The 19957-nt window shown below is 36.7% G+C and overlaps 1 protein-coding gene and 1 long non-coding RNA gene across 3 annotated transcripts; both read left to right on the top strand.

Moving 5' to 3' along the window:
- The first annotated feature begins 14639 nt into the window (after positions 1 to 14639).
- On the top strand, positions 14640 to 16338 carry LOC141706371 (uncharacterized). Of its 2 annotated transcripts, none has more exons than XR_012568792.1 (4): positions 14640 to 15180; positions 15297 to 15556; positions 15717 to 15839; positions 16038 to 16338. It is a non-coding gene; the product is annotated as an uncharacterized LOC141706371 (long non-coding RNA). The 2 variants fall into 2 exon arrangements; XR_012568791.1 differs by having other exon boundaries at positions 14641 to 15180; positions 15639 to 15839.
- Positions 16339 to 17168: 830 nt separating this feature from the next.
- On the top strand, positions 17169 to 18203 carry LOC141703155 (transcription repressor OFP1-like). The gene has a single exon (XM_074506753.1). It carries the CDS (start codon positions 17169 to 17171, stop codon positions 18201 to 18203), a length of 1035 nt encoding a protein of 344 aa, XP_074362854.1.
- Positions 18204 to 19957: the final 1754 nt, after the last annotated feature.

The following is a 19957-nucleotide window of genomic DNA, read 5'->3' as shown; positions in this document are numbered from 1 at the left end:
TATTGAGTTGGCCCCAGGGACGGCGCCAGTTTCAAAAGCACCTTACCGGTTAGCCCCATTAAAAATGAAGGAATTAGCTACCCAATTGCAGGAACTTTTGGATAAGGGTATGATAAGACCCAGTGTGTCTCCGTGGGGAGCACCAGTGTTATTTGTTAAGAAGAAGGATGGGAGCATGAGGCTGTGCATCGACTATCGAGAGTTGAACAAGCTAACCATAAAGAACAGGTGCCCGTTACCTAGAATAGACGATCTGTTCGACCAGCTAAAGGATGCTGTTTATTTTTCCAAGATTGACCTGAGAACTGGATATCACCAACTAAAGATTAAACCCGAAGATATTCCCAAGACAGCGTTCCGTACCAGGTATGGGCACTATGAGTTCTTGGTAATGTCCTTTGGATTAACCAACGCCCCAGCGGCTTTCATGGACTTAATGAACAGAGTATTCAAGAAGTACTTGGACAAGTGTGTGATAGTTTTTATCGATGATATTTTAATCTACTCAAGGACTGAGGCAGAGCATACAGAGCATTTGAGGATAGCTCTAGGAATACTCAGAGAGGAACAGTTATATGCCAAATTCTCGAAGTGTGAATTCTGGCGGGATTAAGTACAGTTTTTAGGACATGTGATCAATAAAGAAGGAGTATTGGTCGACCCCTCCAAGATAGAGGCGGTCTCAAATTGGGAAAGGCCAACCATACCCACAGAGGTAAGGAGTTTCATAAGATTGGTCGGCTACTATCGTAGATTTGTACAGGACTTTGCGAAGATCGCAGCCCCTTTGACACGACTTACTCGTAAGACAGAGAAGTTTGAATGGACGGAGAAATGCGAGAACAGTTTTCAGGAATTAAAGAAAAGGTTGGTAACGGCCCCGGTGTTGGCATTGTCAGACGGAAAAGGAGATTTTGTGATATATAGTGACGCGTCGCACAAAGGATTAGGGTGTGTGCTTATGCAGCACGGTAAAGTGATTGCGTATGTGTCGAGACAACTGAAGGAATACGAGATTAGATATCCTACTCATGACCTTGAGCTCGCAGCAATAGTTTTTGCCCTAAAAATTTGGAGGCACTACTTGTATGGAGAGAAATGCGAGATTTTCACAGACCATAAGAGCCTCAAGTACATATTTACGCAGAAAGAGCTCAACATGCGCCAGAGGAGATGGTTAGAGCTAATCAAGGACTATGATTGTGAGATTCTCTATCATCCGAGGAAAGCCAATGTGGTGGCTGATGCCCTTAGTAGAAAGGAAAGACTCAGAATGATAATGACTTCGGAAGAATTGTTAAAGGATTTCGAGAGGATGGAAATAGAAGTAAAGGTAACCGGAACCGGAACTGAAAAGCTGTTTGAGATCTCAATGCAGCCAGAGTTATTGGAAAAGATCAGTTTGTGCCAAGAGAAAATAATGAATGAAGGCAGAGAGTCAATGACTGGAGAAGAGACCCATACTGAGAAAGATGATAAAAGGATAATGAGGTACTCCTACCGGATTTGGGTTCCGAACGTTCAAGAGCTTAAAGATGAGATTTTGGATGAAAGCCATAGTTCAAGATATTCCATTCACCCGGGAAGCACCAAGATGTATAAGGATTTGAAGGAATATTACTGGTGGCCCAACATGAAGAGGGACGTAGCAGAATGGGTAAGCAAATATTTGACTTGCCAAAGAGTAAAGGCAGAGCACCAGAGACCCAGTGGACTCTTACGACCCCTGGAGATTCCCGAATGGAAATGGGAACAGATAGCCATGGATTTTATTGTCGGTTTACCAAGGACGAAAGCCAACCATGATGCCATATGGGTGATTATAGACCGACTGACAAAGTCAGCTTATTTCATTCCTATCAATGAGAGATACACAGTCGATAGACTGGTGGACATTTACCTTAAGGAAATAGTGACGCGACATGGAGTCCCAGCGTCCATTGTCTCAGACCGAGACCCCAGATTCAACTCCAGATTTTGGAAGAGCTTTCAAGAATGTGTGGGGACCAAGTTAAATATGAGTACCGCGTACCATCCCCAGATGGATGGGCAGAGTGAAAGGACCATCCAGACACTAGAGGATATGTTGAGAGTCTGTGCAATAGACTTTAAAGGAAGTTGGGATGATCACTTGCCGTTGATCGAATTTTCTTATAACAATAGCTTTCATGCTAGCATCGGAATGCCGCCTTATGAGGCCCTGTACGGAAGAAGGTGTCGATCTCCCATATACTGGGATGAAGTAGGAGAGCGGAAGATGCTCGGACCCGAAGTGGTCCAAAGCACCAAAGATATAGTGGATCTCATCAGAGGACGGCTGGTAGCAGCCCAAGACAGACAGAAGAAATATGGAGACCTAGCCCGAAAGGACAAGGAGTATGGAGTAGAGGACTTAGTACTACTAAAAGTATCCCCTTGGAAGGGGTTAATGAGATTCGGAAAGAAAGGAAAACTAAGCCCAAGATATATTGGACCTTTTGAGATACTAAGACGGATTGGGAAGTTGGCTTACGAGCTAGCCTTACCCCCGAACCTACAACAAGTTCATAATGTGTTCCATGTGTTAATGCTAAGGAAGTATCATCGGGATGCCAGACACATAGTGGAGTACGAGCATGTGGATATGCAACCAGATCTGACTTACGTGGAGAAACCAGTAAAGATTATGGATAAGAAGGAGCAGGTGCTTCGGAACAAAGTGATCAAGCTAGTCAGAGTGCTATGGCAGAATCATAATGTGGAAGAATCAACTTGGGAACTAGAGAGCGCAATGCTAGAAAAGTACCCCCGTTTATTTTCTATTTGATTCCGGGACGGAATCCTTTTAAGGAGGGGAGACTGTAATAACCCCAAAATTTTGAACTTTTGTGTAACCCTTATAAATAGTGTTTTTGCTGATATTCCAAATCCGAACACTTTGATTTTTCCTGAAAATCCACCAGATATCGAAAGAATTAAGTATAAGGTAACAGGATAAAAAGGATTTAAATTCAAGGGTTTTAAGAGAGGATCATAAAAGGAATATAATGTATTGATAAAGGTTAAGGGAACCCATGTAATAAGATCCCGGGTATGATCCCTCAAATGATAAACGAAAACGAAAGTTAAGCGAACCGTATAACAGATCAGCGGTCATTAGCCAAGTAATTAGAAGCTAATCAAAGAGGTTAGTGGGGATGATGTCATCAAACCAATAAGAAGAGGACAAAGGTGGGAGGGTGACATCACATGGTGACATAAGCATGACCAAAGCAAAGTGTGTTGTTGGTTGATTTAGAACCACACAAAAGTTACCATGGTAAAAGGTAATAAAACAAAACAAAACAAATCCACCAAGTCAACCAACAATTCATTTTCACCAAAAATACAAAGCTATCTCACCTTCTTCATCAAAGCTCTCGGCTTCTTGTCTTTTTCAAAGAAAGAAAATTCAAAATCCTAGTTCCAAGCTTTGTTAATTAGCAAGGTAATTATCTAAGACTCCTTATGCATAGATATAGCTATCCTATAAGTTTGACCTCCTAAATCATTCACAATCTCTTCCTAAAAATAATGGAAGAAGATGGTGAATAGTGTTTTTCAAGAACTAAAATTTTTGTTCTTGAGTTTTTGTTTAGATTAAGCTTGGATAAGGACTTTTAAGGGTGATTCCAAGCTAATTACTTGATTCTCCACTCTCCAAGGAAGGTATAACCCCTCCAAACCCTAACTTTACGTGAGTATTAGGTTTAGTTTTGTTGTTATAATTCATGAGAGGCTTGATTGTTGTGTATGTAGAGGTTAGTTGGTTTTGTGAAGTTTTTGGAGTTGTAATTCTTGGATTGTTGATTAATGAATTAAAGTATAGTTTAAATTCATGTTTGAGAATAGTATAAATTGATAATGTTGAGTTGTTGGGGCTTTTATGGTGAAGTATGGATGGAGTTTTGATTGGGATGTTGATTGTGGGTTGATTTGGAGTGGTATAAATTTGGGTAATCGCGTAAACATAGCCGTCGTAATGTCCGATTTACTTTAGACTGTTTTTGTTCTTAACATTAGGACCCGTAAACTCACTGTTAGGTTTTGCCCATTGCCATGAATAGATAGTTCATGTTACGAGCTTCGTTTTGATATGTAGTTCGTTTGATTCCGATGTACGGTTTAGGAGAAACGACCGTTTTAAGTAACGGCGTTTCGCGAACGAACCATTACCCCTCGCCTTACTTTGAAACATAAGTTAAAGACCTAAAAGGACTAATTGGAGTATGAAACATTTATGTAAAGTGTATTAGGCAGTTGGTAAGACACTCGCGAAAGAATCGCCTTAAAACTCTTAATGATTAATTTATTAAAAATGGTGGAGCTGAGGGTACTCGAGCGACTTAAGAGAATCAGTAAGCGCAAAGCGAGCGTTAGTGTCTAAATTGGTTAAAGTATAGATTTATAAGTGACTTTGGTTTAATTCCAACTTATATGTTGTTTATAGGTTACCAGACTCGTCCCAAGCCATTTATAACCCCCAATCGCTCAGGCAAGTTTTCTATCCGTTATACTATTGTTGTGATGTATACATATGTATATGCATTATCTTGTGATAGATGCATGATGGTTAAATTAGCAAATTCTTGCGAGATATTGTAGCATGTGATATGTTATATATGCATGCCTGTTTCATAATCTTGATACATATATCTGTTGATTCAGTTGATAATACCTATACTAGAGATAAGTAGTAATTACATATACCCTTAGTACAGGGGACCCAGAGGTGAACATTTTTCTAAAACCGGGAGTCGATGCTCCCGAGTATATTATATATTTATGTATGTATATATAGATATAGTTTTAAAAATGATGAATCGAATAAGGTTTATTCGATAACTTTATTTTATTAATGAATATTATTTTGAATATTCATTCGAGGACATATGACTCCGTTTATTTTATTAATGAATATTATTTTAAATATTCATTCGAGGACTTATGACTCCGCTTAATTTATTAATGAATATTATTATTTGAATATTCATTCGAGGACTTATGATTCTGATTATTTACTAATTATTATTCTTAATTTTATTAAAGAATAATGTGTCGATAATCAAACTCACTTTTGATTATTCAAATAAAGATAGTACTTTCGTATAAGTATATCTTTGGTTATTTAATATACATTGCAAGTATAAGTTTTAAAACTTCTACTTCAATTATTTTTAAAAAGATTATTCTTTATGAGAATATTATTTATATAATAATATTCAGATATTTTCTAATAAATTGGGAGTGATTTATTTCATTAAATCAGCATTACTCCAAACATTCTTAAAAATGTTTGCGAGCCTTCAAAATGATTTTTAAAAGTTAGAGCGGGCCTCAAAAACTCATTTTTGTATATATTTAAGATCTTCCTTTCAAAGGGGATTTAAATATTCGCTCAAAACCTAAGGGATCCGGCTCCGTGGTGTGTTTTATATTCGCAATAAGGTTGCTATTTTGATAAAAGAGTTTTTGATTACTTACCCAATACTCGGAAAGTAAAATTCTTGGAACAAGTTAATCCATTAACAGGCATCGCCTGGGAAATATCGGTGAGTTTTCCTTTCCAACTAGATACGACTTCTTGGTGGAGCCGTATCAACAAGTTTCTACTTGGGGAAAGTGGGGACGAGCTTTACGTTTCAGAGTCATGGATTTCATCTGAACTAGGAGTAGCGTAAGTGGTCGAGTGGCGCCGGCCCAGCCTTATTATATTGGCCCAAATGGCCTGGAAGTTCCGCAAGACGGTACATTCCTTAGGAGTCTAGTGTTCGGTTGACAAGTAAATCCGACAGGTTCTCCTCTACATGTAGAAAATGGTGGGGTTGTACTACTGCGACTGATCATCGTAAGTGGTCTTCCTGGCGCGACAAACTCCCGTAATGAGTTCATCATCCAGTTGGATAATTCTGCAACACTATCCGTAGCATTTCGATCGAAAGGCTACGAATGGGTGGTTGCCGAAGCATTGACAGGGTCAAACAGTTATAATGGTGTTTCCATTGAATGAAGTATCTCGTAACTTCATTTCCTTTAAAAATATTTCAAAGATTGAATATATTCAAGTTTTAACTTGTGGTCTCATCTATAGGATGACCTTTTGAAACTTATTATACTTTGAACAGTAGTAGTTCAAGTAGATTTCTAAAAATGGTATAAGTATAGTGAAGTAATTGGTAAATTCATCTTCCTTTAAGCTTATATCCAGTAAGTAATTACCTTACACTTGATAAAGGATTCTAGTAAGTTATCCATTTAGATACTTGCATTATTGTTTACACTATATATTATCTTGCGAGCTGTAATGCTCACTCTTGCTTCATTTCTTCATCACACAACAACAGTTAGGAAAGATGGCCAGACTCAAGCAGACCCATCGCAAGCGTGTTGGAAGCGTCCCGCGTCTTCCCGTTGATGTTGTAGCTGCTATAGCTGCACAGGTAGATCTATTGGTAGATCAGGCATTCCACTTTTGGGAACCAAATATTGTATAATTATAACTTGTGGCAGATAATGGCAATTAACTGTAAATTTATCAAGTAATCATTTTGGGTTGTAATAACTTTTAAATTGTGGATTCAAGGACTTGTACTTATTTCAATTTCATCTCTGAGACTATAACGGGTTGTGGTGTGTGTTAGAGTGGGGTCACAACATAAGGTTATTTATTATTAATTAAGTGAAGTGATATTGTGGAAAGAAAGACCGTGATGACCCGGATCCCTGACCCCGGATCTGGGGGTGTTACATAAAACAAGTTATCTTTGGCTTTCCTGCACCACCTGGGCACTCCGTTGAGTAGTGTCCTTCCTGGTTACACTTAAAACAAGTCACGTTCTGCTTGCTGCACCTCCCCGAGTGTCGCTTTCCACAAACCTTGCACTTCTGGACCTGAGGTCTATATCCTTCACTAGTTGTCCCATCTTCTGGAAATGATTCTTCTTGTTTCCATTCCCGGGATCGAACTTCTGAAACTTCTGGTTCTGATTTCCAGCATTCTTTCCAAACTTCCCTCCAAACTTAGAACTTCCTTGATCATGTTCAGATTCCTCAAACTTCATCTTCTTTCCTTCACTTTCCCTCTTAGTTGCTTCTCTTTCTCCTTCTACAGTCATGGCCTTCTGTACTAACACAACATAATTCCTTATTTCAAGAAGAGTCACCTGACTTCGAATCCCTGATTTCAGCCCTTGCTGAAATATTTTGGCCTCCTTTGCTTCGGTATTCACATACTCTGGCGCAAACCTTGCTAACTCCGAAAACTTCACTTCATATTCAGCCACGGACATATTCTCTTGTCTCAGATTCAAAACCCTCATTTCCAACTGGTCTTGCATATAACTTACAAATACTTCGCTAAGAAGATCTCTGTAAACTTCTCCCAGGTTATAACTTTCCCTTCCAGCAACGCCTTAGAAGATTCCCACCAATAACTAGCCTCATCCCTAAGATAATAACTCGCGTATTGCGCCTTCCTATCATGCTTAACTTCTGCTAACTCAAAATCTTTCTCAATTTCCCTCAACCAAGACTGAGATTTAATGGGGTCGGGCAATCCTAGAAACTCTTGGGGATGTACAGATTGAAATCGCTTGAAATTACTGACTTTAGGGACTGAGGGTTATTGCAAAAGTTGAAAAAGTCGGTTCATCATATGTGTATCTTGGTTTTGTACTTGATCTTGGGTTTGAGTTTCTTCTTCTTGGTGATTCAGAAAAGTGGCCACTTCTTACAAACCTGATTGAGCAATTATTTAGCAATACGATAGCATGGCATACATATGAATAGAAATCTTTTAGAAATAGCTTTGCAGGTTTTAAGTATTACCCAGTTGCGCATGTAATCCTATTACTACATAATTGTCTTATCAGTTAGGGTTCTCACATGATACTGGGTATGACTTACAAGGTATTTAACACGGTTATTTAGAGATATGGTATGTAAAACAGTTTATAAAGATTTCCAGGGTCCAAAATATAAAATAAGATGAAAGATTTATGTGAGGTTTCAACAGTGCATAAACAGAGAAGTTCAAGTACAATAGTTCTGGAATAAGGTATAATGATATAGCCGGGTTAAACAGAAGAAAAACTGGAAAATATCCCCATATCTACCCCTAACTTCTACCTAACTACTACTACTACTATTACTGCAACCAACACTAGTTCTGAAATACAACATGAAAAGAAAAAGGGATCCCGACATCTGACCAAGTATCCCAAAGACTACCAGCACTGAAATGAAACAAACAAAGAACAACTGCCATGGGCTCTACCAGATGTCCCACTTACTCATCACCAACTCACTCATCACATGAATCTAGAATCTCTCTCAACACATTCAACATCCAATGAATAATCTTATGAACCCTCCTGGCCTCAGCCTCTGCATCACTAGTAGATGGTCCCTCGTCCAATCTCCTCCGGGAAACGTGCTCCACCATCTGAATCCGGACTCTCCACGCATCCTCCATAACTGAAGTCCTCTTCCTAGACTTTCAAGCCAGCCTATCCACCAAAGCTTGCAACTCAGGAATGCGGGAGTAAACAAAGTCTCGATCCTGGGTTAACTTGCCTCCAATATGGGCATGCACAGTCCTAGCAGGCATAGTAGGCTCTCGCTCAATGGATGGAATATCTGGAATGGGTCTCAGGGGAGACACCTGCATAGGGACCTCACTGCTCTCTGATGGATCCTCTTCAGGGTCTGAACTAACATATACAGGCTCCTCTGAAGAGGGCAGAATAGGGTCCACTGGGGTACCAGTCACACTAATATCTGAATCGAAATCACTACCACTACTGGGGTCCTGAGATAAATCACAAAACAGCAACCAAGAAGCAGCATTTGGGTTAAATAAGACTTCATCTGACTCCACACCCTAACTCTAGTTGCTACCTTGACCTATTCACTTTACTTAGACTATACCTAATAGTCTAACTCAACTCTAAATGATTCGAAACACTCTCGTAATATATATACCCAAATACCCTTTTATCCTAACTTGTCTCAGGAACTAGATCCCGTGGCTCTGATACTAACTTGTGACGCCCTCAATCTCAGGGTTAGGAAATGAGGACCCACACACCATTAACTAATATAATAACAGCGGATATAATAAACCCCGATTAAACACTAACAGGATCTAAACAGGATTAAGTATGACACAAGATTACAACTACTAACTAGAATAAATATATTACAACCCAAAATAATAATTAATTCAAATTTATTCACTTCCGACATGGAACCGACAAATACCCCATTGTATCTAAACCAACTTATACAATTCTTCCAACTCAAACGCTTGCTCACTCATACTGCTACTTGCTCTGGCATCTGGAAACCTACAACACAAGTATGGCCATCTTTTCTCTTAACTGCCATGGTTAGAAAAATATCTGAGCAAAGAAGCTCAGCAAGTAAATATATAAACAGTTATATAATGCACTAACAATATCAATATCAATATACGAGGTATTCTACTTTATATATCTAGGTGGAAAATTTCTATCTCTGGCTATGAAAGGGTTATGAAGAAGGATTTGGGATTTCATTAATCAAGGCTCAGGTTAGTGTGAAAGCCGACATTCATCTCAAATCATTAGCAGAACTTCAAAGTGTTTCTCAACAGAAGGAAACAATCATTCAAACTTTGAAACTTATCATCAATGTAAAGTGACAGGGTTCTTAACATTAAAATCAAAATGAAGACTCGAGTTGTTCCATTTCATTTCATTTCATGTTTTAAAGAATAAGGAGCAACTTCTCAAAGTATATAAACATTTTCATCTTTATAGAGTATAAGAGAACCCTTGATTGGAATATCCATCTTTAAATTATAATAGGGGTGATCAGCTCGTACCGACCTCCACCTGGTCATTATGGTACCTATGGAATTATAGCCTTATATTGGACTAGCCCCAGTAGCCTCTTATGTGTCTGGACTAGTCCTACTAGCCTCTACGTCTCTATCCAATCCAACAGAAATTCGTTTGGAAAACCTTTGTATTGGAAAAAGGAAAAGAGTTGACTAAATTCATTTTAACATTACCAAGAATGTGAAATCATTTGGACTCAATCAAGTCAAAAATTATTCTTAAGTTCAATTCAAGATTTCAAGGAAAGTGAACGAATCAAGCGTAAACAGGGATCAATACCAAGGAAGCTGGATCAAAAGACAAACAGGGTATACTAGTTCCTAGTTAGAAGAGTTTCAAAGATCAACTCATGACGGGGTTCACGGGTTAACGAAGAATTTAGATTGATCAAGACATTAAGCAAGGGAATTCATAAAGGATCTTTCAGGGTTTACGATATCATAAGATAACAAAAGAAATAATACGATATTCAGTGTTCGAGTCAACAGGATTACTACAAAGGATCGAACAGGGTCTGATATCAAATTGTTAAAAGAAAAATATCAGGGTTTCTCAGAATCAATAACAGGTATATCACAATTGCAATAAAAAGCCTCTAGTTAATCATGGCATCAATAATTTCCTCTCTATAAACAATTCACAAGAGAAGGCAGAGTTACTTGCCTTAAATCGCTTTCCTGCTTTACTGAAACTGAACCACTGCCACCTAGAATTCCTTTCCCTTTCCTAGCCTGAATGCCTCCGTTAACCGAATCTACAATCCAAAACAGAATCCCTAATCAGCAACTTACTCGACACTCAACGTTTCTCAGAACGCCTAACAATTTCCCCATATCACGATAACACTTAACTCGTATACTCATGCATAATCATAGTATACTCACATAACACATATCAAGTATATACTTGACCATATTCACGTAGCATGCATTACGATATACTCGTATACTCCAAATTTAGAATTAATCTTCGAATCACATAGTATGACTCAACGATATCACATAACATACTATACCTTAATACTCCAAACCTTACTTATATAACCTTATATCGAAACGAATCATCCTTTTCTTTTTAATACCAAAACTCGAACAAAAATAATGGAACCAAGCCAATAAATCAACATGAAACCACTTATTGTCATCATGCATAATCTAGATTTTTATCCTAGCTTTATTAAGACTTAAATTAATTAAATGTTGCCATACCATCCATTCATACCACAAAATTAGAATCAAAATAAGGTCACAAGCAATAAGTTATCAAATCACAAATCTCATCAACCAAACAAGTAGTTTAAAAACTATTTCTTTCTTACAAATCCAAGCCTTATTCGACCCTAATCAAACAAATAGCATGCAACTCTTAAATTAATATGCAAAGTCAAATTCTACCTTTAAATCCTATCTTCACTCAATTCTTAACAAGAAAACCCTTTTAAACTCTTTTTCTTTTATAAAAATCAAACCAAAACTCCTCTAAATCCAATTATCAACATGCAAGTCCAAAAATTATCTATTTACTAGCAATGATCAACATGTATGCCCAAAAATTAACTATTAACTAACAATGATTAACACGCAAGCTCAAAAGTTAACTATTAACTAACAATGATCAACATGCAAGTTCAAGAATTAAGCAAAAACTCAAGTTCAAGCCACAAATCATCCATTCGGATCATTTAAAAGAAAAACTGTACCAAAAATTAGATTTTCAAACCAAAACCCTTTCCAAAACTCGAATCAAAATCAAACCCTCCTTTTTACTAGCAAAATTCGAACCAACATCCAAACAAACCCATAGAAAAGCATATAATTTTAGTGCACTATACTCTCCTAAGATCATACACTAAGAAATTATGTTTTCTTAGATATAACAAAGAGATGTTGATGCAAAAACCTTCTTAAACACTTACATGCAAAGAGTATATAGATTGAGGATTTAAAATGATGAAGATCAATGGCAAGATCTTTGAATTCTAAGTAGGATTTGATGTTGCATGTAGGTGAGAGAGAGAGAGAGAGAGAGAGAGAGAGAGAGAGAGAGAGAGAATTCGGGAGAGAGAAGGAGAAAAGAAAAGGGAAAGAAAGAGTGATACAAGAGGAAGAAGAGAGTGGGGAGGAAGGAAGGAAGAGTGGATGCATTTATAAGTGAGTGGAGGGGTAAAATGGTCTTTTGTCAACTAATTCTAGAAACTTCTTTTCTTTTATTCAAAAACTCACAAAAAAATAAATATGGATAATACATAGCTCTCTCAGAAAAGGTGAAAATGATATGAATAACAATTTAAAATATAGGTCTTGAAATTAACTTTCTAGCCATATTTTTAAAATAATTTTTGAGCGTACGGTTTATTTTATATGAAATTTACAAGATTACGCTCAAAATAGAAATATAACCCGATAAAATCATTATAAAAAACGCCAATCATAAAATAATTCCATCTATCATTTTTAAAAAGTATCCAGGATTATTTCGAAGATAATAAAGAAATTTCGCGCCTTAACCATACTTAGATAATTTTATAAATATATATAAAGGTTCAATAAACCTTATTTAAATCAAATAAATCCCTTAAAATCATTTAAAAATTTCCTGATCACATAATCATGCACATTAACAGGCAACAACATAAACTCACATATCACGACTCATTTTGAAATATTCTCAAGCATAAAAATTTCCGTTTTTATTAATATTCACTTTTCGCGTAACGGGTCTCGTCCTAACTGACGGCCCGACGCTGAGCGTTTACAACTACGCTTCAGAATCATACTCTCTACACTAGCTGACACGTCGAACTGGAATATAATATTTATTTAAACATTTCTATTTAACACATAATTCGTATTCATATGCTTAAACACCTTAATCCCTTTTTAAGACGGGTTCTGTTCAACTTGACGGCCCGACAACACAGCTTAGTCTTTTAGCCGACTCATCAAACTGGAACGAGTTATTTTACGTTCCCAGTTACTATTATACAACGATAACAGTTAATCCACATAATCATTTAAGCTTTTATTTTATTCACATAAATTCACAATTATAATACAAAATTAAAGTTTATTCACGTAATCACGTCGCGAAATTCCTAGTCGCTACAGTCTCATCAAAATCTAACTTCGTTTTCCCAACCAATAAAAAAGTCGTCACAGTATTATACTTCTTCGGTAGAGACACTAGTAGAAGAACAGCTTTTTCCTCATCCTTCAATTTTTCATCCAAATTATTCAACTGGTTTATTAAGCCATTAAAATGATTTAGATGATCTCTTAAATCTCCGTCTTCTTCCATCTAGAGCCCGAACAAATCTTTCTTGAGAAACACCTTGTTGGCCAAAGACTTTGAGTGATAAGTCTTCGTTAACTTCTCCCACAAATTCTTGGGATTATCCTCTTCAAGAACATCATACTTGATTTCCGGTGCAAGGGCCAACCAGATCAGTGATGTTGTGCGTAACTTCATATCTCCCCACTTTGTATCATCAACTTCAGTAGGCTTCTTCTTTTCGAGAGTCACATATAACCCTTGTTGAATTAACAGATCTTTCACCGTGCTTTGCCACAAGGTAAAATTGTTTCTTCCATTAAACAATTCAATCTCAAATCCCCCAACTTTCTCCATCATGAACCTTGGCTCTTGATACCACTTGTTGGAGGAATACACATAAATATAGAATCAAACAAATAATGTAAAACACACACACACAATATATGACGCGGAAAAACCCACATCCCAACTTGTATTATTAATCAAACAATTATCAATAATACAATCAATCTCATCAAATGGTATTCAATCACGCGATACTTAAGTCAAACAATACTCAAACATATATCAAAACAATAATATGACTATGTATAGTCATCACAAACTTGACCACCAACACCAATAACGTAATCCCATTATAATAATAATTGTCTACCCACACACTAGGGTTTTGATATCCATGATTGTGATAATGCAATTTTTTTTTGCATCTTTTGTTTTTGAAGTTTGTATCTTGCAACTTGAATTCATATTCTCATGAGTAATGCTACTCATTATTTTTTGTTTTAGTTGAAGTCTATAGTTTAAAACATAAATTTATTCTAGGGAAACACGTTGACTTGAGAAAAACATTGGAGTCGGTCAGCAAATAATGTCATGTGATATAACGTCTCTTTTCCAAATCTTCAAAAACGGGTAATATGCTTTAAATATGTGATTATAAATATTTTATATATTACAGCCTGCATGCACTGATTTAGTGGAAAATTGCCCTAATCTGAACTCTCTAACGCTGCAAGACTTTAAAGCTCTGGTACTAGTTAAGGTACTATCCGATTGTATCATAAATGTGTGAGAAAAAAGTTTTCATTTGCTCTTTTTCTCTTCTTTCTTTGAATGAGGAGTATGCATTTGCTTTATAGTTTATCATTGTTCTGGGATACTGGTCATGATCATTTATTGCAATTAGTTTAGCTTGTTACTTCTCTATTAGCGGCTTACGTGAGGCTATCACAAAAGTGAAAAGCGACATAAAATTCTCCGGTATATGAACCTCTAAATTTTATCATCTGTAACAATTGGATGAAACTACTTAAAGTAGCGGATGACAGATGCACAGAAGATCTACATCACGAAATTACATTGTGTATAGGTGTGTATTTTTATGTGTAGGGTTGAGGTGTGGTGAAAACCTTAAGTAAAACCGCTTACAATCCAACAGAATGAACCTGTTGAATCTCTACATATACAACGCTATCTATACTCTATTTTTGGTGTGATGAGCCTTTGAGGGATATGCAATAAGGAATGGTTAATCCCTAATAGGAATTATGATATTTATAGGTGAGGATAATACAGGTCTTGTATGTTGAAAATTAGTGGCTCTCATTTAAGATAGTAATGTTACATGAACCAGACCTTATATGTGTACAGTGTATACTGTAAATTGGACACCTAGAAGAATTTGCTTTATAAGAGACTAAGTAAATAAATAAACTTGAAAGAGTTTTTTTTTATCACTCTCTACATGTTGGAGGTGTCGCGCTAGGTGAAAATCCAGGCATTTCCTATTGTCCCATGCTCTTTATGCCAGGTCTATTCTAATTGGTTCTCATATCCAAATTCTGTGACCTGTTATTAGTCCTTGAAGGATACATAGAGAAAGCAGTTCCTTTACCTGTGTTGGTGATGCTTCTGATTAAGTGTGATATATAACAATTTAGGGATTTTGTAAGCTGAAACATCTCGACTTTTCAGCATCCTACTCCATCTCGGGTGCTTTTCTAAAGTAATTTCAATTTAATATTAAATGTACTCTTTATTAACTTGTGTTGACTAATACTTTCTCCTCTTCCGGCGTCAAATTACTGACCTCGGTTCTTTTCTATAATACTAATATTTTAGGAAGCTTGGCGGGGGAAGGAAACCTCGGCATCTAAGAGCTGATTTCTCCCTCCCTCTCTCTTTTGGTGTTCTGTATGTTTGTGTGGGAACACATATGTTGATATGACCCAAGGTAGTTCATATGGTCTACCTGCAGTTTCATACCTACAAAGCAGTTATATGGGGACAGACCTGACTTCTGCCTGCTGGCTGAGTTTCCTCCTGAAAGAAGCGTAGTATAGTGCTTATCATATGTTCTTTGAAACTTAAGCAGATGAAAGGTGAGTATCTAAAACCATTTGCATAATCTTTAATGTATTTTTTCTACTGCACTTTTCTCGAATTTGGACCAATGATTGGCAGTGGCGATGTGAGTCTGCACTCGCAGCTCAGCAGTCGTATGTTTGATGGGTCGTGCTTCATGAATACATCTGATAGCAGTTACAATAGTGACCTGGGAAGTGGCAATGAGGATAGTCATGACACCAGTTTCATTATCTATGGGGAGAGTTCAGATGAGGCGGACTTTTTATCCATCTGAACACGGAGGTCTTCCAGCTCAATGTGAGTGTTATTAGTCTACAGAACTAAGTTAATATTTCTGTCGTCATTGCTTGCATGTTTGCGTATGCTGTTTCATGGTGTGCAAAAGTAAATGTGAATTTGATATGGCGGACCATAAGACTTCCTGACGAGCAAATTTTCAAGTTGAACAATGTGGATTTGTTTTAGTAAACTGGTGTGTATTATTTGTTGCTGCAGGAGTGATATACTGAACCTGATTTCCAGGAAGTCCATTCTGAGACCAGAATCTGGAATCAGATAAATAAAGCATAACCATGGAAGCTCACGATAATTAAGTGGTCACAAATCAAACTCCTGAGCAGCGGTTCTTTTATTAATTATTTTTAAGTATTTCTTTTTGCACAAAGATGATGTCAAATATATTTTAATTCTCGAGTACATATTTTGATGTATATATTTGATATTTTTTGTAATTTTAGTGATTCAAATTATACCCTGTTAAGATTGGTGATTAAAGTTATATATGACGTTTAGTTAACTTCAGAATAGCATTTCATACTTGCTCGTTCTATGAGATATTGAACTTAATAGCATTTCTGTATATAATGTTTAATCACATTCTATTATTCTAACTTGTATATCATATCCCAAATTTAAAGTGACACTCTTAGACTCTTTATTTGTATCAGTGCTATTAAAAGACAATTAGTCTATATATTAATTTTTTTCCAACACAAAGATTTAATATTTGCAGATACACATACACTGTTCAATCACAAAAATAAGTTTGTTTTCATTTGTTGACACGGAAACAGAGAACTTAAAATAAACATTAAGCCTTTCAATTTTGTAATGAAAGTCCAGCTATTGGATTGCTCAAATGGTTAAGAGTTTATCCTCATTTGTCACAGGTCGGGTTCGATTCTGACTTATCCCGAAAATATCTTAGCACAGATACTCAATTATAAGCTTATAAGTCAAGAAAAAAGTCAAGCTTCTATTCATAGGCCAAGACATAAACATAGATTTGAAGCTCTTCCGAAGTAAGATCTAATATTTACGGGGACAAGATTGGACCATGTAATAGCTAGATTATTATTAGAAACTAAAGTTGATATGTCCCTTGTGATAACCAATATATAATAATGTATGACCAGATCAGTTGACTAGGTGCCATAATATCATAATTACAATCCACATAAATACCCAAATCTATGTAACAGAATATATTTGGACATATGTTTGTAGCAGAACATCTAGTGCTCTATCTGTCAGAGAAGCATCTCTTCACTTTTTGTCAAAACTTCAGTTTTTGTTATATAACATACTAACTCATCCTAGAGCAGTCAGGAAAGCAGGTTTTGTGTGATGGGTAATTACAGATTTAAGTTTTCAGATATGCTGCCAAATGCTTGGTTTTATAAGCTTAACCACACGAGTGCTAGTAAAACCAGAAAGCTGCAGAACTTGACGCGTAAATCCCTGAACAAGAAAGTTCAATCCAAAATGAAGTCATCTCCTTTTGCATCATCATTCACTCCCACAGCGGCCCAACAAACATGTCAGTCCCGGAAGTCATACCACTTCAATCGAGACTTCAAGTCGACCTCCCATTTGTCAGAGCCACCAAGAAAATCATCCAATAGAAGACGCTGCACAAAGAAAACTGTAGCATCTCAGAAGCTAATTCACAACTATTCTGAATCTAGGGAGTACTCTAATTGTCATGTCAGACATGGATCCATTTATTCTAAGGTTAATCATGCATTTGAACTGGTGCAGAATTATTCTACTGGTAGCTCCTCTTGTGATGATCCTGTTTTCTATGATCTAGATTCTGAATTTAGACGAGTAAAAGTTGACTCTCCGTCCAACCATTATGACTACAAGCTTGATTTAGTGTCACAGCTTGAGCTCAAACCAATCATAACCAAGCTCGACAAAGTTGATCATGGAATTAAACCAGCTGTCAAGTTTCAAGGAAGCTCAAGAAAATTTGAAGAGAAAAGTTCATGTAGCTTAAATAAAGATAGTATCGGTGAAGAGAAAAAATGCCCGGTTAGGAAATTAAGAGTGAAATCAATAGGAGTGACGCTAAGAGCTAAATCACTAAGAATAGCATCAAAGAGGCTTGCTCAAGTTAAAGGCCAGGAAAGTGTATCATCACATTCCCGCCTAATGAGTGTGGCTATTGTACAGGAATCTATAGATCCTGATAGAGACTTCAAGGAGTCAATGATGGAAATGATCATGGAGCACAATATGAGTACAAAAGAGGAGTTTCAACAACTTCTTGCTTGCTACCTTTCACTCAATCCTGGTACTTACCGTGAACTAATTGTCAATGTTTTTGAACAAATTTTGTATGAGATTACTGGAAATCAAGTCTTGGTACCTAAATAAATAATGTTTATGTATTATGTACATTTTCGTTTTTTATCATGACGGGGTCTGCCTTAGCTGCGATAGTATTGGCCAAAAAACAAGGTATTTGAATTGTAGTAATGTAGTCTGATACATGTTTGCGTTCATTTCAAGGAAAGAATATCATCTGTAACTCTCAGAAATAGAAGGAATACCATTCTCTCCTTTAACTTTAGTTGTCTGCCATAATAAGCCTTTAGTTGTCGGACATAATGTCTTTCAGCTGTTGCCCACATAATAAGTCTTTAGTAATGTCTTTAGTTTTGATAATGCTTCTAGAATGCCCACGAGCAAATCTCTGAAATTCGATTATAAAATGTAAGGGCGAGCAACACTTAACAAGATTTTCGAGCAAGAATGAAAAATCGTTTAGAGCAACACTTAACAAGATTATAGTAGTTAAGAAAGTTTGAAATCTTTCACAAGTAAAAACTTACACCAAAGTAGTTAATGTTTTGCATCAGGATAGGAAAAATGTTACAGTTCCATGCGGCCTTGGCCCTTCAAAACCAATTGGCCAAACAAATTAACAATTAATCACTTAAATTTCTAGAATTGAGGAGAGAAGATGTTACATCACGGTGTTGGAAAAAATACATAATTCATTGTCTACTTTACCTAATTAGCTAAAATTGAATACAAAAAAAAAGTAAATAATAACTGTTCAACAGCAGAATAGTTTGTACAAAAATGGCTCTACTCATATCAACATTTGTAGGTAGCAAGTCTGAACACGGTTCAAAAGGAGTCACCATCGTACCTCCGTCATTTTTTCATAAGCAAATACCATCACCATTCGGAAGATAAACAATGACGATTTAACATCTGTAACTACACTCACATAGAGAAACGTGGGAAGCATCTTTTTTTACGGTTAAATGATGACAGTCCAGACCTTCATGTCCGGGCAGTACAACACCTAGAAGTAGGTTATTTTGCAGCTTCAGGGGAATTTCATACCTTACATTCCAAGACTAGCAACACCTTTAGAACTATCTATGCCTGGTCAGGAATGATATTAGTGCCTTCCTTGGGTTCTTGTAAAATCTCATCAGATGTTCTGTTACCTGTTTGCTGCTTATTTGAAGTATCTGACGTTGGGAAGATTCAGACTCCATCCTGGAGTGAACCAACATGAATCGGTTAGTTATCTCTATCTACACAAAACAATATGCATATTTTCAACTATAAATTACCTCGCCATCATTGTTTGACTCATTGAAAATTGTGTGGTTAGTTGGGGTGGCAGCCAAGATATGGACTGCATGCATTTTGAACATCAGGACGGTGTCCACTTCCATGCCTATTCAATGTATTCAAAAAAACATCGGGAGTTCAACAGCTAGACTATCTCCTGAATGCACAAGTATTTGTCCAAGTTTCCTAGCCCCAAATGTAAAGGCACTTGTTATTCGAAAAAAATTCCTGCAAAAGGACAAGTAGTGTTGCGTAAGATTATCCAATAAAAAAGTTACTAAAAAGGGTCACAGACTTTTTGCATTAGCTTCAAAAGTGAGGTGGGGTGATTAAATTCATACTTTATTCATGAGTTGAGGCCATAAATTTATGACAAGATGCATATCTCAGTAGTGTTTAACGTGAAAAGTCAAACAATTCAAACGCATCCGCTGGAACCGGGGTTGCTGAAGAAGAGGGGTTCTACCTTCGCTGACACCGGGGTGTCTGCATTTCAACCTCTTTCAAAGGAACGGAATACATGTCCATGCAGTGTC

Source organism: Apium graveolens, chromosome 2 (assembly GCF_009905375.1).
Source record: "Apium graveolens cultivar Ventura chromosome 2, ASM990537v1, whole genome shotgun sequence".
Taxonomy (NCBI): domain Eukaryota; kingdom Viridiplantae; phylum Streptophyta; class Magnoliopsida; order Apiales; family Apiaceae; genus Apium; species Apium graveolens.
This window is presented reverse-complemented; position numbering and strand designations above follow the sequence as displayed.